The following is a 17,010-nucleotide window of genomic DNA, read 5'->3' as shown; positions in this document are numbered from 1 at the left end:
ACACACACCCCAACACATAATCCCATCACAATCTTTTGCACCCCTGTGGTATGGAACTTGGTAAAGCATTTGTCTACCAACACATTATTAAAACAGTCTGAAGTTTGATCCTTCCACCAATAGGAACAAAAACCCAACCCTAAAATGTGAAAGCACAGCACTCTAGCTTACACTTACCAAGTTCTCTCTCTGGGTGAACTGAGTGACTTATGCATAATAGGCAAGCACACTACCACTGGGCTACTCCTCTAGTCCTTCAACCTCACCTGTCAACATTTGTTCTACAAAACCCCTAACGTATGTTCCACCATTCTACTCTATCCTAGTGTTGAACTACTGAGGAGAGAACTGAAATTCTAACTGGATGACCAGGTAGAAAACAAGAGCCCTATTTAATGAGACACTGAACCTGTCATACAGCACACAAAAGCGAGAAGGTACGTACCTTTTGAGGACAATGGGAACAGCAATGGAGGGGTTCTTCCTCAGGCCATCTATGATATCAGCTGCTTTGTCAGCATATATCCTCTGGAGTGCTTTCCGATGGATGACTTCGGACGTGCCTCCAAGGGTATTATCCAAGCGAAATTTGGCTTGTTCCTCAGCAGACAATCGGGAAAGTTTTTTCTGTATTGCTTCTAAAACCCGGATTGTTGCAAGATTGGTCTCGAGAACCACATCAAGCTTAAAACAAAAGAACAAAAGAGGGTGCTCAGGCCTGACACCAGAACACAGCAGAGCTGGGAGAATAAGGAGGGTGTCAAATTCCCCTGAGATAGAGTTGTAGATCCCATACAAGGCACGTAAGGCTGTTTTAGAAATAAAATATGAACAAGGACATCTACAACTATCCTAAGATTGTTTTCTGGCAAAAATGCCATGTATATAATTCATTAAGTTTAATACTGATATATAGACTGATTAGCTGTTACCAATGCTGGGGCCAGTGGGACCAAAGAGGGAGCTATTATATTGATACTTTCCCTTTGTCCTGAGACAAGGTCTTTCGATGTAGACCAGATTACCCTTCAATTTGTGGCAAGTTCTTCCCTCTGCCACCTAAAAGCTGGGATTACAAATGTGAGCCACCATATTGTCCTTATGAGCTTTTTTGAAATTGTATAAACCCGTTACAAGCAGTAAAGAAACAATTCCAAAAGACAGATGAGAGTAAAGGGTTTGGGAATATTAACTTAATATGCCCAAAAGATACTAAATACTGTGTTACTGCTTCATATCCAATGCAGCAATCTCAGTAACTATCTTTTCCTTTTGAGAGAGTAGCATGTAGCCCAGGCTGGGGTCCAACTGTCTATGCAAATAAGGATGACTGAATTCTTAAATCCTTCTGCCTTCCCCTCCCCAAGGGATTGTAGGTACTCTAAACTGTTCTACACTAAAAATATGTTCTTCAGCTTGATGAAAAACTTCCCATAGAAGCCAAGTGTAGTGGTGGCACACACCTTTAATCCTAGCACTTAGGAGAAAGGTGAATCTTTGAGTCCAAGTTTAGTCTAGTCAATAGAGTACCAAGAAGCCAAAGCTGCACAGAGAAACTCTCCTTCATAAAACTATCCATAGAAATTATTATCTGTAGAAATTGAGAACAGCCCCAAGCACATATTTGAATACTTAGTCCCTAGTTGATGAAACTGTCTGGGAAGAATAAGGAGGTATGGTTTTGTTGGAGGTGGTGCATCACTAGGGTGCTTTTCAAAGACTAATGATTCTCACTGCCTGACTCCCTCCTGATTATGGATCAAAATATGGACTATCAGCTGGTTCTTCCTTCCATCATCATGAACTCTCACCTTCTGAAACTGTAAGCCAAGTTATACTCTTTTATAACTTGTCTCAGTAATGGAATGTATCAGTAATAGAAACATAACTAAGATGGGGGGGTAGTAACTGATAGCCAGTGGGGACAGTGTATGATCCTTGTGAAAGAGTGCTGGCTCTTAAACTGCTATGAGAGCTTTCCCAGCAATCTGAAGGAACAGAACAAGTCAATGCAGTGTAATGAATGTTAGGTCAGATACATACCAACTATAATTCTTTCCCTTCTGGTGTGGTAGCAGTAACTATCATCTGAACATTAGAAAATCTGAGCCAAGTTTCAGTAGTCCCTTTGTACAACAGGGGACCTGCTTCAGCTTACTCTCCCTTTCTACATCTTCCCATCCCAGCTACCACCTTTGCAAGCTAAGTTTTCCAGAAATGCACAACCACAGTCAGCTGTCTCCTCTTATTTTATTTTTTAAAGCTAACTCATACACAGTATTTAAACAGCCCTTCCTTTCATATCTTCCTAGTTTCCCAAACCTCAAATAACAAAAGATACCTCAAATCGTTCATCTTCACAACGGTAAATATGTTCTTCATACTGAGTCTTCTTGGAACTAACAAAAGTGGAGTCTTCAGACCAAGATGGGAAGGAAACCCAGGTATCATTTAAAACCTTTAGGTTAGAAAAAAAAGAGAGGCAGAAAAGCCTGGTAAAATGCATTGGAAATTAAGCTTTCTCAATTTAAAAAAAAAAAAAAAAAAAGAATCCAAAGAAGGGAAAAAAACAGCATTAGTCCACAAACTTTAAATCTGGTAAATGTCCTGGCTAGTTTCATATCAACTCGACACAAGCTACTTATCTAAAAGGAAGGAATGCCAACTGGCAAAATCCTACAGAAGATCCAACTGTAGAGCACTTTCTTAATTTAGTTAAGTGATAAAGGGGGGTCCAGCCCATTGGAGTGCTGTCCTGGGTTCTATTAAGAAAGGAGGCTGAGCAAAGCCGTGAGGAGCAAGCAGGTCAGTAAGAGCACTTCTCCATGGCCTCTGCTTCAGCTCTTGCCTGCAGGTTCTTGCCCTGTTTGAGTTCCTGCCCTGACGCCCTTTAATAATGATCAGAGATAAAGTTTTCAGGCTAAGAGTTTCCTTCAAGTTGCTTTGTTCATGGTGTTTTCAGCACAGCCAACAGCAACACTATATTCGTGAAAGTTCTAAATACAAGCTTTCTTTTGGGAAAAAGAGAGACAGTCCATGATTTCACAATTCATACGAACTCAGGCCTTTCCTGAAAGGGTCAGCACATAAATAAGGGTACTTGCCATTAAACCTTACTGAGATGGGTCCAGGGATCCCATATAGCCGCAGAGGAAATGCTGTCTCTGATCTCCACAAACAGACCATGGCTTACAAGCATATATTCATATCAAATAAATAGATTACAACTTTAATAAATAGTCTGATCCTGGTGCTACCACGACCCTACTTGAAGAAGCTGAAGATCCAGACTGGCACTTACCTCTTTACACAGAGGAGTCCGTCCTGTGCACTTGGGCTGCTGGTAACTTTTGGGTAGGGCTCGGTAGCTGGAGCCCAGTCGTTTACAAGAGGCATAGTCTATCTCCATGGCAATGCCTTCTGTAGCTCGCTCCTTTGGAAAGCTTTCCAGATGTACAGACTCCTTATAGCCCAAAAAGTTTTTAAACCAATTAAACAATTCAGGGAATTTCCTGAAGAACCAAACCAAAAGCTGGTAAGCAATTCCAGACAGGACACATTTATTATGAAAAACAACATTATAATTCATGGTTAGATCATAACTCCAATACCAAAGACAAATTCCAAAGACAGTTTTTTTCCTACCCAAGAAGCATCCTTAACCAATTAGGTTCCATTTTCCTTATAGAATGATCTCTTAAGTAGACAGTAAAAAGATCAAGAATACTGCTTCACTGTCACATGATCCCCAGGATGTCAAATGCAACTGAGAGAGCCCTGATCTAGAATCCAGTGCTGGTCAATCAAGACACCACAAGTACTGCACTGTACAGCTGATACTGTGCCAGCACCTTTTTTGCTTTTTGGAGATAGGGTCTCTCTGTGCAGGCTGTTTGAAACCTACCTGCCCCTGCCTCCCCAGTGCTGGGATTAAAAGTGTGCAGTCACCACTACAAGTTTTAAGAAGGCCCTTCTGACCTTTGACACTTGCGATAAAATCTTGATCTCTAACATACCCTTACAGCTGCTACATCTGCACAGCAGAAGTACTAGGGATGTGCTCTTCACTTCACTTACCCCAGAAAAGGAGAGACTAGCTGTACAAGCTCTGCCCGGGAGATCACCTCCTGGTTAAAGATAACAAGGCAGCGAAGGAAGTTTTCATAGGCCTCTGCACTCCGAAGAGCCTTTCGAACCTTGTAGAAACAATCACAAGAAAAGTGGTTATAAAGAGAAGCAGGGTCTTTGATTATTTTTAATAGAAATTTGAGCAGATATTTACTAAGGAATTAATGTTATTTTGTTTAGACATGACCAAAGAGATCCCTTTAAGAGGAAAAAACGAGATACTGCACCCTGTCTCTAAACGATCTAAAATGGATGGGAATGCTTGTGGAGCACGCGCACTGAGGAGGCCCTGGAACTGCGGACACTGAGGGTCAGCACACACAGGCCGCTTTGCTGTTCACTTTTGGTTATGCAGGACTTTGAGGTAATATTTATACTCAATCGAGGCCAAGTGTCAAACAGTAGTCTCCTACTGGCCACCTCTGGATCAATGTAGAACTCTAAGCTCCTTCAACATCATGGCTGCCTGGACAATGCCATCTTTCTCACAATAACAGAATGAACCTCTGAAACTATAAGTCGGCCCCAACTAAATGGTTGCCTTTGTAAGAGTTGCCTTAGTCACGGGGTCCCTTCACAGCAGTAAAACCCCAACTAAGATAGTACACAATAAGTGAGGTCTATGATCCGTGAGGCCTTGTCTCAAAAAATAAGGTAGAGGGGACAACACCCAACTGACCCCTGGCCTCCACACATACATGTGAACATACAAGCTGACATATGTACACAGCCCAAACAACCAAGGGACTAAAGATGGTTCAATGAATAAAGTACATGTCAAGCTTGAGGTCACAGTTGGGATTTCCAGAGACCACATAAAGCCAGAAGCTGGAGGGTTTGATCTGTACTTCCAACACACCTGTAGTAAGACAGGAGGCAGAAACAGGAGATTCCCTGGAAGCCCCAGGGCCAGTCTCCTTGCACAGTCAGTGGTGCTCAACAAAGAGACCCTGCCTTTCATATACACACACAATCATTTTCTCTCTCACATGCACACAGGCTATTATTATCCTACTTACAGCATTGAAAACTAACATGTTAAAGACTCAAAATTTGAAAATGTTTAACAGCCTGCAGAAAAGGACTACCTAATGAGGTATATGGATCTGGAGTTTTAGTTCTAGAAGACAATCATTAGCACTGTGCACCTCCTTCATGCCCAGGACTTATCAATACACTGTTTGCTATGTCCAGATTATCTCCTGTGCAGGACACTACACATTTCAGACTGGGAATTCACAGATGTACAGTCCTTGACAGACTAAACTTTTTGTACTGTGTGTCAGTTATTTGTTTTAAATTTACCAGCTTTGAATTTTAAGTCTATGAAAAAGTAGTTAACAGACCCTAATCAAATCACTTGACCAAAATGACAAACACAAATTCTGTATCATCCATAACCATTTCTTCTACTAAATTTAAAACAAACTTTGAGATACTATATATACTTTTAGTTATATGTATATGTAATATTACACATATATATTAACAAAAATGTACTAAGATAATACTATTATCCTTCATCAGGACAGCTCCTAAAGGCACAGAGACAGACAGAGCTATCACTAATGCAGCCATTAAATGATTTGTTTCCTGCATACACCCAAAGGTACAAGATAGGGCAACAATGACCAGTCCAATTCAGACTTGAGTCCTATGGGAAGCCCACCAGCTGCCTACTTCACTGTGGAAACTGCCTGCTAATCATCAACCTGACTCCAAGGACAAAATCAGTTACAGAAGTCAAGTCAAACTGAAGTAACATTCATGATGTCTATCAAAACTTCATCTCTAGCTACTACATAAAAACACCTACAGATCTTTGAAAACATTCCAAAAGAATTCTCAAGATGGGTATAGCATATATGTATAGCCTATTAAGAAGAAGGAGAGGGGGCTGGAGAGATGGCTCAGCAGTTAAGATCACCGACTGTTCTTCCAGAGGTCCTGAGTTCAATTCCCAGCAACCACATGGTGGCTCACAACCATCTGTAATGGGATCTGATGCCTCTTCTGATGTGTTTGAAGACAGCGACAGTGTACTCATATATACTAAATAAATAAATAAATAAATCTTAAAAAAAAAAAAAAAAAAGAAGAAGAAGGAGAAAAATCATCCCTGGTTTCAGAGCAAACTTGAGGCAAATCTGAACAGCTATAAGACTGTTTCAAAAAGTCACACTCTACATAGCACATGCTGAAACAACTGGATCACAGACCACCTAAGGCATCAAAGCGCCATGGCAAGAAAACATGTCTAGTGTGTCGAAGGCACTGGGCTTCATGACTAGTACTAAAAGATGGGCACAGGGACATACACCTGTACTCCTAGTATTACAGAGGCAAAAGCAGAATTCTATGAATCTGAGGTCAGCTTGTGGTACACAGTAAGCTCCAGGCCAGCTGAGGTTGTACAGTGAGATCCTAACTTTTAAAGAAAGAGAGAGAGAGAGAGAGAGAGAGAGAGAGAGAGAGAGAGAGAGAGAGAGAGAGACAGACAGACAGACAGACAGACAGAGAAAGATGGATGGACGGACAAACTACAAGTGGTCTAAATGTGGGAACATACAAGAGGCCAAAGAAGGATCAGACACTATAGGTCAGCCTAGGCTAAGTATAAATGAGTTCAAAGGCAACCTGAATTACATACAATCTGTCTCCAAACAAAAGGCCAAGAAAATTCCCATCAGTTGACACTTTTGAAACAAAACAATTGCCATTTTGTTTATGCAACTGTCATTTGTCCTTAACAATATCAAATATTACCAATTACTTACCTTATCAAAAAATAATGATTCAGTTCCAACACCATGCTTGCTGGCATCTGCCATTGAAGACTCCTTTAGACTAATTAGTTTGGGTTTTTTCTGAAAGAAAAAAAAAGAAAAAAGAAAAAAAAAAACACAAACAAGTAAGTTTGACTTTGCTAAAATGGCTCTACTAATGCGGTTCTGGTCAGCTGAAGCTAAAGAGTCAGCCATGATTTAGAAACCACCACCACCACCACTACCACCACTACTACAGTGAAACTTTTGTGTTACTAATACAATTTATGCTGATCAGCTGGAGCTACGAAATTAGTGATTAAGAAGAGACCAGCATCACTGAGATGACATCTGGGAAGTGTTTCCTCATGACCACCACACAGAAGCTGCTAGAATAAAGAACTTTATTTTTGCTAGAGGCAGCCAAATGTGGTCTCCCAAGGAGTACTGGTTTTGAAGGCATAAAATCGTCATAGAAAGCAGCTGAGACTTGGCATCTGGAGAAGCCAGAAGAGGGCATTAGTGAAGGTACAGCCAGAAAAGCAAGTAAAGCCAAGGACTGAAGAAGTAAGAAAGAGAAGAACCCAGAAGAGGTTATTTGTTAAAGGGCAGCCCAGCTGCATTAGAAAAGTCAAGTATTTTGAAGAGGATAATATAGCGGAGAGATTACCAAACAGCAATGATGGAGTGCAACCTGCCTAAACCTACAAGACAATCTGTTGCTGTGGCCAGCAAAATCAAAAAACTAACTGAAGGCTTTTGGGGGAAGAACCCAGAAGATTGTAAGTGGAACCCAGCCACTGGACAGTTATTTACACATTTGGAGTTTGAGTTTCCTTTATTCAGACTCACTGTGACCTAGTTCTTTCCTCTTGAAGAAAAAATTTAATAAACTCATTTATTTTACAGGATCCCATAATGGAGAGACTTTTGAGTTCAGATTTTTAAGACACTGGATTTTAAACTTCTAAATGTATTTGAATTTAGAATTTGTAAACTCTGTGGAACTTTTAAGGCTACTTATGTTTTATTATATTCTGATACTAATACTAATGGGCCATTTTTGGGACAAATATAAAAGGTTCTAATTGATGTGTTTGTGTGTCAAACCTGATAGATAAGATGTATCTTTAACCTCAAGTCGTAAATTTTTAAAAACCATAATTACTTCATTGTCCAACAGACGCATAACCATTTTACTAGCATATCCACTAATAATTGTTGTCATTTAATTTGACACACTGTCACTATGTAGCCCTGGCTGGCCATAAATTCAGAGATTTGGTTACTTCTTTGCTGACCTGCCAACCACAGTGCTCACAATACAGCTATCAGCACAGCACCTGGCCAGACTAATAATTTAACATTGATTTTTAAAAGGGAAAAAAAGCTGGGTATTGTGGCTAACACCTGTATCCCTTCACTCAGTAGTCTGAGGCAGGAGGACTGTAATGAGTTGGCAATTAGCCTGGACTGAATACCAGGTCAGTGAAAGTTACCTGGTGAGGTATTTTCTCCAAAACATACACAAAAATAAAAAAACCAAAACTAAACACAAATGAATAGGCTATAATATAACCCTACTAGGCAAAATTTACTTTTAAAAATACACCTCTTAACTACCTACGAGGAGCTGCATGAGCTCTGTGGGCAGCTGCTGTCTCCACCTCCAGCTCCTGCTGCCCATGAGAACTAAACACCAGTATACAGTCTCTGGATCATCAGGATGGATAGGAAGGGAGCAGAAAGCAAGCTCTCAGCTATCTAGCTGAGTCTTGCAATCCACAGAATACTTACTGAAGTTAAAGAACCAAAAAACCAACAACAAGCCATTACTATAGTCAACCTGGTTCCAGTATCAAGAAAACACTGCAGAGACTCCACAGGACCTGTCAGCACGCCAGCCCTTGCAGTCATAAACCTGACACCTACCACCTTCTGTTGTCTTTTTCATTTAACCAAATTCTGTAGACACCTCTACTCCATGTTTTATAATTTACAATTCCAGAGAAACTCAATAATAAATACATACAGCTTCCCTCTCATCCTAGATACACTAAATCAAAGAGAGCAAGATGGGTTTCCTAAAACAAACTAAGGTTTCCCTCTTGTACAGTCAGTCCACAGTTTCCTTGAAGACAAAGACAGTATGGGTAAGATCTGTCATGCAAAGAAGAATCGACGGAGGACAGACCTCTAGTCAAAGCCTCTGCTCACAAGAGTTGAACTGGCCCAGAGACCACTCATTTACTTATGAAATATCAACTTAATACTCTTCTTGTAACCCAAGGCAAGTTTAACACATCAAACCATGAGAAACATCAGTTATATATTGGTAACAAAGAGCCAGAAGTGCATAGCAAAGAAGAGATAATAAGAATAGCACAGAAACTGAAAAACACACACTAGAATCCAGAGCAAGTGCTTTTCTGACCTGCCTTTTGCAAAGCTGCTAAGAAGCTTTGTGGATAATTTCTGTGACCTGTACCAACCTGATCTAGATATGCAGGATCCTACCACCTTACCTTCTATCTGCCTACTCACCTTCACTGGAGGTGTGGTTCCTGTTCCAGAGTGCCTACGGATCTGGCAGCCATTCTGACTGGGCCTCTGTGGCTTGTTATTCAGTTGTGGCTTCTTCACAGTGCCTCCGTGGTCATTTCTCACAGAATCCACCTTCTCAGCAGTTGTTTTGCTTAAAAGCTGATGAAGAAATAAGAGACAGATTAATATTCTGACCAAAGTATAATCTAAAAAGGCACCTCTTCCTATATAGCTTTCAAACTTATGGTAACAATTTTAAATAATGTAGTTTGTCTAAATGAGATTTACCACCGAGCTGTTGGCATCTGGCAGGAACTGTCCAAACTCAGACAACAGATCTTCCTGGTTTTTGAAGAGACGAGCCACCTGGGCATACACCTCCTGCTCAGTCAAAGCTGGAGTGTAGTTTCCTCCAGCTTCCTTGGCATTCCGCTGTTCTTTCTAAAGGACAAAAGGGCAGATGATATCAGGAGGACTACTGTTTTGAATCCTATACCACAGAACAATTATTTACTGAAATGTTTGATATGGCTAAAATGTTATATATTTCAGCTACATTAAAGTTTCTCATTACAGTTTTGATTGCAGTCTTTTGAGTAAAGACAAGGTGCTGAATCTTAAACTACAAACACATAAATGTTCCTTTAATTAAACTGATAAAACAGAAGACATTAGAAAACTTCTCGCATGCTCTCTTGTAAATGTCACGCTATACAAATTACCCTCAGAAACTTCCAATATGAAATAAGCATTCTCTTTATTGCTAGTGACCTTAAAAATCCTCGCAAAATGCTACAGGGTAAGCAAAGCAGGTAAGGAAAAGTGGTTTCCTAAACTCACATTCTAACTAACCATTCACTATTCCCAGTAAGAATTACTGGACACAATAAATATTCTAGTTGTTCTCAGACTAAATACTCTGAGGTTAACCATCTTTTAAGTAGAGCCTGATTGGACCATGACAAAAACAAGCTTTCTAGACTGGGTGTGATGACAGCAACCAGAGTGCCAGCTACTGGGGAGGCTGAGGCAAAAGGATCACCAGAGTCCAGGATTTTAGGACCTGCTTAAAAAGAGAAAGAAATGAGTAACCAACCCTCTTACCTGATATGTGTGCAAAATCTCCAAAAATGCTTTATAGATGTCTGGCTGGCCCTGGAATCTGTTCTTGATCTTATTAACATAGTTGATGGCATGATTAAACTCCACAGGTTGATTGTTTTGCAAAGATGGAGCCGTTCCCAAGGAGATTGTCACTGGTGTGTGAGGCTGGACCGGTGGAGAACGTGGGGATGCATATGGTGGAAGTGGGGGAGTCTGCTGACTGGATGGCGTATGTGCTTGTAGTTGGGAAGGCTAAAAAGAAAAGAGTTTTTATTTTTCCTTAAGATCATAGGAGGTTTGACATTAGGGAAGAAAATTCAAACTGAAAAAGCAACACAAATAGAAAATCCCAGGTAATCTGATCAAGACACATCTTTTACTCTCATTCAGGGCCATGAAATACTGATTAAGCCAAGCCATTTTAGTTCAGGAAATCATACTAGACAGGGTAGGAGACTTAGAAAGTTTTCACATTTTGACACTACTACCTCAGCCTCAAATTTCCAGAACACATTAAGTCAGGAGCCATTTCTAATTATAGGAATAAATTTTTCATATGTAGTTTTTAAGCTCACTACTTTAACAGGTGCAAATTAAAAAGAAAACCTCATCCTACACAGACTTTTAATGTCAAGAAGAACAACAACTCAATAGTTCCATAATCCAAGATGAACTGTTTCTAAACCAGCTGTGTTCAATAGAACACTGAAATGAAGTGATTCTCTTTCTCTGTGCCATCAGATACAAGAGCCACCAGCTACACATTGGTTCTTGAGGACATGAAATTTAGTTAGTACAACTTAACTAAATATATGAACTAAAACTTAATTCTATGTGGCTAACAACTACCCCGGCATATCTTGATCAAGGACATCTAAGCATTTTTGCGTTAAAGTATACAAATACATTTTTGTCAGTGCTTGGTTCCCCGCCCCCCCAAGGTTTAATAGTGTACATTAAGGTCTTACTAGTTACAACAAGGACATCTTCTTATTGTGATCTGGCAGAGTAACTTGTGTTTTTTTGAGAATGTATTTAGTACAGCTCAGAATATCTTCAAATTGCATGTCCTGCTTCTAGCTCTAGCTGAGATACAGATGTCATCACACCCAGCTCTGCAACCATGCTCATAAAATGACAACTATCTATGTAGAGTCTAATTTGACCATGATAAAACGATCATTTCTGAGCTAGGTATGATGGCAGCACCTAGATTACCAGTTACTCAGGACCAAAGCTTAGGACTGTAAAACTAGCCTGGGCAACACAGAAAACCCAAGTCAAAAGACAAGCAAACCATACACACACCCTATTTCTGGTGTCAAAGGATCACTACAAAACCAGCCAAGACTAGAGGAAAAAGAAAAGAGTCCTAGAGTCTGCTGGCATAATGATTTAAGTGAATATCAAGATAATAAAGTATATATAACCTTGAACCATGTGAGATGTCAACATTATCTCTGAGGATATCATTGTAACTTGTGTATCTATTAAGTCATATACAGGAGAAGGTCAGGAGGTGCGGTGTCTTCCCACAACTCACCTTGCTGACTTTGGCAGGTGTGGGCTGAGGAGCTGGCTGAGCGGGAGTTGGAGCTGACTGGGCTGAAGGCTGGGAAGGATGCTGAGGTGGTGGCTGAGGCTGGGGCTGGATGCCATGGGTGGGAATCTGATGAACCTGGCCAGGAGTTGTCACGTTCACCATGTCATTAGTCTGCACCTCAATTTTATAGCCAGGAGGCAAGAAGGTGTTGAAGCCCATGATCAGGTCAGGGTGGCCTTTAAATAGCTGGGACACACGGCTAATCACTCCTGGAGTATCAATGCTGACAAAGCAAAGAGGAGGAAAGAAAAGCTATGAAAAGCAAGCTTGACAAAAGCTCTAGAGGAAAACAGTAACTCACCAGGTTTTCTCTAAACAGGAATACAGACTAATAACTCAAATTCCAAAGCCATTCACATGCTGCTCACAATTCTGAGTCACACATACAATCTTGGCAACAAGTCTACACAGTAGATACACACATAGTACATCTAACTCTTCCCAAGCCAGACCCAACCTTGAATATACCAGTACAGATCGTAATAGGCTTAGGTTTAGACTGCTCAGATGAATTAGTCTCAAACAGTGAGCCATGCCCGAATATCAGGGTATCTTATATTAATTAAAAAAAAAAAATTCAAGGAGCCTAAAAATTTAACAGTGTTATTATTTCCCTAACTGAAATAAACACCAGAAAAATTTAATATACATTTAAAAGTAAAAGGCCTAGCGCTCTATACGTACCATGAAACCAAAATATAGTGCTGTGTAGTTGTTTTTTCCTTTAAGAGTAGCTCAAGGCTGAGGCAACAGAAGTGCCAAAAGTTCAAGGCCAACCTGTGTGACATACCCTAAGACTCTGTCTCAAGCATTCCCCCAAATAAATAATAATCCATAAAAAATGCTTGTGTATATATATTCCCTCTAAAATCAACATGCTAAGCAAAAACGTCAATGCAGCTGCAAATATTCTTTACCTCTGAGATTTAAATTCCTTCATGATGTCAAGGAAATCATTGTAGACCTGAGGCTGACTACCAAACTGCAGTTTCACTTGGTCAAGATACGACAGGGCATCCTCCACCTGGGCAGGGATACAGTTCAGAGATATAAGAAGTCAAAACTTTTAACAGAAGATCATCCATGCTCAAAAAAGGCAGTAAGGGAATTACTTATGAAGAGCATTCGAAATTTGTTTGAACACCAAAAATATGATTCAATTTTAAAACGAAGGTCAACTCATAAAACCTGTACCCTTGCCTCACGTAATTCTGTAAGGAATGATTAATCAGTGATTACCACAGTCATAACCAGTATTACCATAGTATCCATTCACCCATCTCATAAGTACTTGCTAAGAAACAACACAGCAGAACCAAAGAAGGTTACGTTACATATTCAATAACAAGTTGAAACCCTAACTCCACAGAAATATACTCATTGTCTAGTGGTAATCCTAAAATAACCACTGAAGGCCATAACAACACCATGTTCTCCTCCAATGTGAGGGAACCCGTGAGTTGATTTATAAACTAAAAGCCCAAGATAAGGACATGGTGGCAAACGTGAGGGCCTGTGAAGAATGTCAGAGGAAGCGGCAGGGTACAGTCTCATGTTGTTTATTTGCAAAACCTAAACCAGCTAGCTCAGTCTAGCAAGAAGTGAAGTACTGGTAAGTATTGGGGAAAGCGATCTTAAAACACAACTTAGATGTCTTATTTTCTTCATTTTCATGTTTTCCAGTTAACATAAGTACAGAATAGACTAAAAGTAGGTATGAATGGTGCTGTAAAGATGTCACAGTGGGAATCTGCTCACTTCCCATGAGGGCAAGCATGAGGACCTGAGACTGGATTCCTACAACACAAATTTGGCCACATTAGCACATGCCTGTAACCCCAGTACAGGTAGTATACTCAGACAGAATAGAACTGAGAGGGATGGCTGGTGGGCCAGCTATGCTCAACTAAGGAAAGGGAGAATGGAGGACAGGATAGGGATGGAGGTCGGGAGACAAGTTATACTCTGGGGAGAGCTGTAACTGAGATGAGGACAGCTTGATTACAGTGCGGGTCAAAAGAACAGAAAACTGAGATTCAAAAGCTTTTAGTGAGAAGTGACAGGACTGGAGGACTAACGGAATACAAGAGACAAGGGAAAGCAGGTACTCAAAGTGGCCTATCACACACAGGAATGAGTTTGAAGGGCTAGAAATAATGCAAATATAATTTAGGATGCTATAATACTCAGTACAAAATTCAAAATTTTAGGATATCTGATGTTGGTATAAGATACAATTAATGATATACTACAAAATAAAATGCTTATGCTCAAATAAACCATTAAGTGATGTTATAGTGTGAATGTCCCCTAAAACTCATGTGACTAATCTTTTTTTAAAATTTTTTAAATATTTATTTATTTCATGTATGAGTACCCTGTAGCTGTCAAGACACACCAGAAGAGGGCATCAGATCCCATTACAGATGGTTGTGAGCCACTATGTGGTTGCTGAGAATTGAGCTCAGGACCTCTGGAAGAGCAGTCAGTGCTCTTAACCGCTGAGCCATCTCTCCAGCCCGCGACTAATCGTTTTAAATGTGCTTTTAGTTTTCATTTTGTATAGCTGGGTACTGAATCCATGGGATCCTCTGTGCTCTTCACTAAGTTCCAGTTCATACCTTCTTTTGGTGGTGGCAGTGGAGGGGGCAGTGGTGGGGCATCATAAGCACTATCCTTAGCATCAAGCTGAAAATCAGGGCTTTTTAACCCCTGCTGTGCTAACAATTGAAGACAGAAATTTGAATATACTAAGCCAGGCCTCTCTGCCTTCTGCCATTTGTGAACAATGTTTTGTTGTGGGTATTTTTGTTGTGATTCTTTTTTTAAAAGACAAGGCCTTACAATATAACCCTGGCTGGCTGGAAACTAGCAATGTAGACCAGGTTGGTCTTTAAGTCACAGGTATCAGCCAGCTTCTGCCTCCAAGTGCTGGAATTTTGGAATTAAAGACATCATAACCACGTACTGTTTTTATATGTCTTTCTCTCTGGTTATCTGAAAGAGACTGACTCCCATAGGCTCATATTTGAATGCTTGGTCCCCAATTAGCCAACTGCTTGTGAAGCATTAGGAGGTATGGCCGTGTTGGAGTAAGTGTGTCACTACTACACTGAGGTTTTGAAAGCCCCATGCAAGGCCCAGTCTATTAACACCAGCAGAACAGACATGAGCTTTCAGCTACTGCTCCAGCTCCAGTCCTGCCTGCTGCCATGTTCCTCACCATGGTGCTCGTGCGCTAACCCTCTGAAGCTAAAGACAAGCCCCCAGTTAAATGTCTTTTCTCTATATACTGCCTTGGTCACTATGTTTCCTCATAACAACAGAATATTAACTAAGCAAGACACATACATGCAAATACAAACACTGACCCAAAAATAGCAGGCAAGGATTGGGCAATAGCTCATTGGTAGAATGCTTATCCAATGTGTGAAGCCCTATAGTCATTGTCCAGTACTGCCAGGGGGAAAGGGACAAAAAAACCAAAAATGCCAAGCAATGTGAGAACAGGTAGTTAAATTATATGGACGGACGGACGGATGAAAACACACACACACAAATTAATTAAAGGGCTATTGAGATGGCTCAGCAGGTTCAAGTACTTGCCACCAAATCTAACAATCTAAATTCAATCCCAGAGACCCACATGGTACAGAAAGAGAACCAACTTCCCAAAGTCGTTCTTAGACCGAGATGGAAGTGCAGGGTGTTAGTTACATGTGCACGTGTGTGCATGCACACAAAGACAAATAGGTAAATATAATTCTGATGTTATTTAAAATCTAAAAAGACAGGGTTGATACACAGCAGTGACCCCAGCATCTGAGAAGCAGAAGCAGACAGTAGAGAACATAATTTTCAGGCCAACCTGAGTTAAAAGCCTTTACAACCCACACTTCCCCAAACCTATCAATCAAGATCTTTTAACAAAAAAAAAAAAAAAAAAAAAAAAACACCAAATCTACCCAATATTCGCTCTATAATCCTAATCCAAACTTCCTTGTTGGTTTGTATAAGAAGCAAACATATCCCATGTTTCTATACATGGCACCCTAGAGCAAGGCAGGTGAAGGAAACAATGTCCTTTGAGAAGGCCGTCTTAGGGTTTTATTGCTGTGAACAGACACCATGAGCAAGGCAAGTCTTATAAGGACAACATTTAATTGGGGCTGGCTTACAGGTTCAGAGGTTCAGTCCAGTATCATCAAGGTGAGAGCATGGCAGCATCCAGGCAGGCATGGTGTAGAAGCTGAGGGTTCTATATCTGGAAGCCAGGAACAAACTGGGCATCCTCAGGCAGCAAGGAGGAATGTCTCCAAGCCCACCCCCAGAGTGACACACTTCCTCCAATAAGGCCTCACCCAATAGTGCCACTCCCTGGGCCAAGCATATGCAAACTAAATACCTCTCCCTGCCCCCCACAGGCTTGTTCAAACAGATGAACTATAGGGGCCATACTTAAACAAATCATAATAAAAAGTACATTTAGTCCAACTTCCAAAGTCCCCACAGTATACAGCAGTATCAACAATGTTAAAAGTCCAAAGTTCAAAGTCTCTTCTGGGATCCATCTAATTACTTAACTGGAATCCCCAAATTAAGACAGGCAAACCAGCTGAGGAAGGTCCAATCTCTGCCATCTCCATGTCTGATGTAAAAGTGGTCTTCAGATCTTCAACTCCTTTTTCATTTTTGTTGACTGCAACAAATGCTGCTTCCATTCCCCTTTAGCAGCTTTCCTTGGCAGGTATCCCAGGGCTCTGGCATCTTTAAATCTTTGGGTCTCCAAGGCAGCTACAATGTTACAGCTTCTTGTTTCAATATATGGGATCCACACATCATCTTCTGGGCTCCTCCAAAGGGCTG

At 40.6% G+C, this 17,010-nt stretch overlaps 1 protein-coding gene across 1 annotated transcript in view; it reads right to left on the bottom strand.

Moving 5' to 3' along the window:
• The window catches only part of SIN3A (SIN3 transcription regulator family member A), a 52,986-nt gene that overhangs the window by 20,505 nt on the left and 15,471 nt on the right, over positions 1–17,010 (bottom strand). Inside the window, exons 4-13 of the mRNA XM_080930426.1 lie at positions 13,062–13,168; positions 12,085–12,367; positions 10,542–10,793; positions 9,726–9,878; positions 9,438–9,596; positions 6,906–6,995; positions 4,078–4,196; positions 3,302–3,512; positions 2,342–2,458; positions 446–684 (exon numbers count right to left, since the gene is read on the bottom strand). Of these exons, the coding sequence (XP_080786552.1) occupies positions 446–684; positions 2,342–2,458; positions 3,302–3,512; positions 4,078–4,196; positions 6,906–6,995; positions 9,438–9,596; positions 9,726–9,878; positions 10,542–10,793; positions 12,085–12,367; positions 13,062–13,168 (1,730 nt within the window). The remainder of the gene's footprint in view (positions 1–445; positions 685–2,341; positions 2,459–3,301; positions 3,513–4,077; positions 4,197–6,905; positions 6,996–9,437; positions 9,597–9,725; positions 9,879–10,541; positions 10,794–12,084; positions 12,368–13,061; positions 13,169–17,010) is intronic.

This window comes from Micromys minutus, assembly GCF_963924665.1.
Source record: "Micromys minutus genome assembly, chromosome: 16".
NCBI lineage: Eukaryota > Metazoa > Chordata > Mammalia > Rodentia > Muridae > Micromys > Micromys minutus.
The sequence above is the reverse complement of the archived record's forward strand: the minus strand, read 5'-3'. Positions and strand labels throughout refer to the sequence as shown.